At 49.0% G+C, this 6000-nt stretch overlaps 1 protein-coding gene across 6 annotated transcripts in view; it reads right to left on the reverse strand.

The window, feature by feature from the left end:
* The window catches only part of WASHC1 (WASH complex subunit 1), a 44683-nt gene extending 39636 nt beyond the window's left edge, over positions 1–5047 (reverse strand). For 2 of the 6 annotated variants that reach the window (XM_075713064.1, XM_075713054.1), the window contains exon 1: positions 3350–3378. In XM_075713064.1, the coding sequence (XP_075569179.1) occupies positions 3350–3354 (5 nt within the window). In that variant the 5' untranslated portion in view covers positions 3355–3378. Of the gene's footprint in view, positions 1–3349; positions 3379–4379; positions 4402–4542; positions 4572–5020 lie in introns of those variants that run through there. The other 4 variants (XM_075713036.1, XM_075713048.1, XM_075713042.1 and 1 more) reach the window with 4 other exon arrangements.
* Positions 5048–6000: the final 953 nt, after the last annotated feature.

Genomic DNA, 6000 nt, shown 5'->3' on the forward strand with positions numbered 1-6000 from the left:
TCCAAATGGTGTGGAATTATTGGCAGTTACCCCATATGTGGTATCTCACACATCTGGGTACCACAAGAACATCGTGTTGCACCATGATGTCAGCTACAGCACTAGGTGCCTTTTTGTTAGCTGCATCTACATACTACTGATAGCTGTTTAATTCAACCCAACATACTTTGGGATCTGCATGAAAGGTACCCAATTTGAAATACGTTTCACTCAACCCACTGACTACCAGCATTGCACTAGAAAAAGGTATTAAGGCAATGCTACGAAGATATTAACTTTTGGAGCAAGAGAGAATTGGTATGAAGCTTGCATCCAAAACCCCAAAACTCCCCTCCCCCCCCCGTTAATTCCCTAAGTTGTAGAGGGAACACAATAAATAGGCTGCTTTACAACAAAAGAGTGGCTTACTGACACATTTTCTGTAAACTGAGTGCCTGACAGCAACATGCCTCCCTGGACCATGGGCTGTGTCAGAGACCAACAAACACCCATTGCTACTTACGTGTTTGTCCTACCCTGCTGTTTCCAGAATAAAAGGCTATCTGTATGTGATCCTTCCTGAGCTCTCAGAGCTACCAAAGAAAAAGCACCAGCCTGTCAAAAAATCTACTTCTGAAAGTGTGAGCCCAGTATTTAAGGCAGCCCCTCTCAAGAAGCCAGGGCCTGTTAACACCTTTGGCTCAGACATGTTGCTTTGAAAGAAACAGTAGGTACTGCAGCTACTAAAGACAGATGAAATCCATGAGCAATATGGTATTAAGGCAAAGACATTATTGACAGGTAACTAAATGCACATGAACTGGAGGATTTGGTTTCTCCACCAGCAGCACTGTCTCTTGGATCAAATAAGCGTGGTGCGGAACTAACTGATCACCAAGACTGTTGATGTTTCTCAAATGGAGACCCTCCCTTTCCCTAACAACTACTTAGAGCCACTTGGATTTGTTGGTTTGTCACACACTATACTGCCCTATTCCACTTAGGCTAGAGAGAAAGAATCAAAATTTGAGATCTCGGAGCCCAGCTTTACAATAGCATATGGCAACTCCTGGGCAAATTGCAAAATACCTGACATTGAAAGACGGATCACGTAAAATCAAATTATATCAACTCTCCAGAAGACAGAATGCTATTACATTAATTTTTAAAGAGAATCTGAAAGGTAGAGACTTAAAAGAATTTAGAGGTGCACTTCAATCCTCTTAGCTCCACAAGCCAAGGTGGCCTCTAAGCCACTACTGTCTTCAAGACAACCTTTCCTCTCAATGCAGAGCTCTGCTTTGCGAAGCACAGACAGCAGCCCTCACCACCATGAGGCACAGAGCTGCAGGCTGCATCACCTTGCTGATAAAGTCCTGTCCTCTAAGCACAGGCTGAAATTGATTTCCTTCAGCTGGATACATAAAGCTCATTTTGTCAGACAGATGTTGGTAACCAAAGTTAATCAGATAACCCACTCTGCAACTGTCACCTTTGGCTTTCATCATTAATGGAGACAATCAGGCGCTCTAATGAACAATTGATCTGATTCTAAGGCAGCCATCTAAAACTGGCCAAAAGCACTGTGCTAACTGCCTGCCTTCCCTTCCTCTCACTATTTATAATAAAAGAAGCCTAAGCAAATAGTGTAGCTACACCTACAATATAGACATCAAAAGTAACGCTGAGAATCCCAGCCCAAACATCCAGACACAGCTCTTCATTCGATTTGCTAAATGGGGGCGCTTCAGTTTTGTATGCCTAAAGTACACAGAAGCCACTTGGCTATGACAAAAGTCCCTTGGAGGGCCATTTCCCTAAGTTAAGTTCTCTTAAATCCTGGAGTTTCAAAAGCAGGCTAGCTGAAATGCTGCTCTAGAGCTTCCTCCAGAGTGTTTGGTTCAGAAAAATGAGGAGCTGCTCAATCTTACTATCAGACCACAGCAACACATACATACTTCCAAAAACGTCGCACTTTCCTAAGGAAAAAAAAAAATCCAGTTAATTTTTCCCTCTAATTTTCTGATGCAAAATCAGCTTCAGCCTGTTGCAGCATGACCTTAGCTGCAGATCTAACCATTGCCATATCTCACTGCCACAAACCCTAACTAGCCATGTCCTATTTTTCACCTCCATATTCAGTACCCTCTGCTCCAAAGTTCTGGAGTTTTACAGCACCCATACCCGACACGCACTGTGTTAAAACAGATCCTGAGATATTTAATGAAGGCAACACCAAATCAAGCTGACAACCAAACTAGTTCCTGCCTGTTTTACACATTCAGAAGCAAATGGGATGCTTGCATTTCTGCAAGATGACAGGAGGGGAACTCACTATAAGGAAGCGTCTTCAAGCCTGTTCACATTTGCTAGAAGGAATATCCCTACAGGGTGACAGGAGCTGACAAAAAGCTGGGTCAAAAGAATGACACCTAGGGAATCAATAACCCACTAAACAAACTGCTGGATGGACTATTTTCTGGCAAAGATTATCTTGTGAAGGGGTCTAAGCAGAGGTGACTACCTATAGAAATTGCTTTCTGAGTGATAAAAATTATTCCCTTCAAGCTCAACCACCAGAGCCACAGGAAACATCGCAATTTCAGACATAATTCTCCTCTTCCTCTGCACTCTATCTTTAATCTAAAAAAAACTATTAAAAAAAAAAATCTGCCTTGCTTTCAGGCTTATCTCGGTACTATTTTTCCCCAGCCCTCAATTTCTACCCTTCTCTTTTACTGCTCAGGCTGAGTGTGCAGCGACTACAGTTACCTGGTATTACCAGAACCCAGAAGCCAGACTACAGAGTAGTTCCCAGGGATTATCTACTTTAAGGTTTCTTGCCAATGAACTCCTGAGTTGAGAGAACAGCACTTTTTATCTGAAGGAATGAAGATTAAAAACTCAGTTTAAATATCCAGAGTGATAGAAGAAGGGCAGATGCTAAGACTAGCAGCCTGCACTACTCTGGGCGTGCCTCAGGCATTTTTCTGCCTGAGGGCTCTTTGGAGGTGTGGCTATTTCCCCCCAACCAAAGCATCCCAGGAATACAGAGGTATATTGGGCAGCCTTTACATCCCAGCTTTACTACTTAGACAAGACAAACATAATTAAATATCAAGAGAACTTATCAGCCCTTAGCTACCCTCCTAAAAGAAAGGCCTAAGCAAGGGACAGTTGACTGGAGCACCTCTGATTCCCTGGAAAACCAAAATGCAGAAAACCTCTACAAGGACATGCCAAAGTCACTTTGCTTCCAGCCTTTGCCTCTGGCAAGAGCAGCACTACCTGCTCCGCTTCCTTTCACTGCTTAAGGAAGGCTCCGTATTTCAGAGAACTGGCAAGAAATAGGGACAGTTTTAGCTTCTACCTCATCTACTCCAGGATAGGTCAATCCAGTCTGCAAATCACTGCCAGCAACACCGCTGCGCAACCTAAATGAAATGAATAGGTCATCTCAAGCCAACTCCTAGCTGACATTTGCTTGAATCATGTGAAATGCCACCACCACAGCTGGTACTATCCCACACTCCTTGCTGGAAGCTGCACTGTAGAAGCAAGCAGAGTTAAGAATTAGCCTACAGTCTCCAGGGATGAAAAGCCTCCTCTTCTGAAAAAGGCCTCTGGGAAAATGCAGGTGCTGTCCGACACTCAACATTTGAACCACACCATTTGAAAAAGAAAAAAAAAAAAAGTTCTGTGACTACAACAGGACTTCTATTGATTACTAAAATAAATACTAACAATGAGCACCACTGCTGGATGTGGATTCACAATGTTCGTTATGTCCATCAGCAGCCTTTCTTCATGTGCACAGCTGGGTCTAGTAGCCCTGTGGTCTTTTTACTGTTGGCTGACTCATTCTTTATTTTGAACATAGATAAAAATTAATACAACAAATGCATTTATCACAACATCGCTTGGGTTCACTTGCAAACACTGACAACTTAATTTTATCTGACAAATAGTTACATCACCACAGCTACCAGCTTGGGAGTGAGGAACATGCCCTTGTGCAACTTGAAGGCAATCCATCTTAGAACTGATTTGCCAGTACTCCAGGTAGCGAACTGTGCTGATGCACTAGAAGTTATGCTTTCTATAATCTGTGGTGTTCTTTGAATTAGCTGATAGTTAATAGTAACCAATTGGTATTTGGAATAGTATAAACCCCCCACAACTCTATTACAAGCCATTAGCTATCTCCCTGAGGAAAAATTACGTAACCTACATCCCAGAGCCCTCTGACCCTCTGTCCTGGACACCTTTTTCTCTTTTCATGACTCCCTTCAGGCTGCAGCACCTAGCTGTCTATCCCTGCAGGGTACCTAACCTACACAGAGAGAAGGCATTGCTCTCCCAATCCCCGTAGTGCTACGTTGAGTCCAAATGCCCCATACCTCATCGCCAACTTGATATTTCCATGCTCCGTGCCTGCCTGGCAGGTTTTCCAATCTATTTCATGGCTCAGCACTGAAACACCGCGTAAGAAGTGTACCTAAAAATTTTCTAAACCTGTTACCCCACCCAAACAGCTATCGTATGACTCGCACTGCACATTACCAAGCTCTTCTTCCCAAAACCTGACAGGGTCCCCGACGGACAGCGCCTGTGGCCACCAGAAGCGCGTCACCCGTGGGTGACAGGGCGCAGAGCCCGCGGCAGCCCCTCACAGGCGCTTGCAGAGGCCCCGCCAGCGCCCAGGGCCGCGCTCAGGCCCAGCGGCAGGGATCCTGCCCGAGCCCCGGCTCCTCGCCGCCGAGTCCGGCCAAAGCTGTTCCTCCCCACGCTGCTCCGCTGGGGCCCCCCCCCGCACCCAGCGCTCCCCGCCGCCCTCCGCCAGCGCCACCGAACCCCAGCGTGCCCGCGGGCCCGGCCAGGCCGCACCGAGCCCGCCCCAGGCTCCGGGCACGGAACGGCGGCGCGGGGGTGGGGAGGGGAGGGGAGGGGAGGGGAGGGGAGAAAGAGGAGGGTCCGGTCCCGCCCCCCGCGGCCGCGCCCAGCCCAGCGCGCGCTCCCCGCCGCGCCGCGCGCCCCTCACCTGCCGCGAGCCAGCCACGCCCCAGCGCCGAAGCAGGAAGCGGCGCCCTGCACCGCTTCCGCCCCTAGTGGTTCGTCACTTCCGCCCGGTTCGGGCGTCCCTGCCGCCTGGCGGCTCGCCCCGGGGCGGGGCTGCGCATGCGTGGGGCAAGAGGGTGGGGCGCGGGGCGTGAGGCGCTCTCCGGCGGCGGGGGGCGGTGGCGGCGGCCATCTTGTGGGGTGGCGGCTGCCTGCCCGCTCCCCTGCGCCCGGCGCTGCTGGGCCGGGCCGGGCTTTGCGTCGTCTGCCCCGGCTGAACCCCTCGCCGGCACTGCCGCTCTCCCCCTGTGCCCCAGCCTCTGTGCCAGGCCCGGGCCTGCCTGCCCGAGGTGGTGGGCAGCGGGAGCTGGTGCTCTGCCAGCCCCGTGACAGGGCACAGGCAGCCCAGGGACCCCGCCGAGGCGCCTCGGGGCATTGCTGGGTGCCTCCCGAGGGAGGTGAGGGGCCTCCAGCACACCTCCGCAGACGGCTGCCCGGTCAGAGCACAGTGGTTTGGTGAGCAGGACCCCACTGTGAAGAGATGGGGGTATTGGCACCGCTCATGGCCTGGTCCCTGCCCCTGTGTTGCAGAGCCATGGTTTGAGAGAAAATCCCACAGATGTTGGCTTTTTGTTGTCACCCTCAGCCCTGCTTGTGCGCCTGGCTGCTTTTCTGCTTCCATGTATCTGGTACAGAGCATGGCAAGCAAAAGGGGGAATCTCTGACTCATACACTTGCTTGTTTTCTCTCCAGTGCTCATGTTTAGAGTTGGGCAATTTAAAAATTGCCTTTATAAAACAGGTTTTTTAATAAAACCAATTTTTTTTTAAAGTACGTTCTACTAGTTTGTTCTTGTGTCACTGTTACGCTCCCCTTTATGCACACGTTCAAGCAACCAAGTTTTTCCAGCACAAATACTCATGAAAATTGAATTTCAAGAGTGCATCTGTAAATATTAAAACC

This window comes from Pelecanus crispus, chromosome 1 (assembly GCF_030463565.1).
Source record: "Pelecanus crispus isolate bPelCri1 chromosome 1, bPelCri1.pri, whole genome shotgun sequence".
In the NCBI taxonomy this organism is placed as follows: domain Eukaryota; kingdom Metazoa; phylum Chordata; class Aves; order Pelecaniformes; family Pelecanidae; genus Pelecanus; species Pelecanus crispus.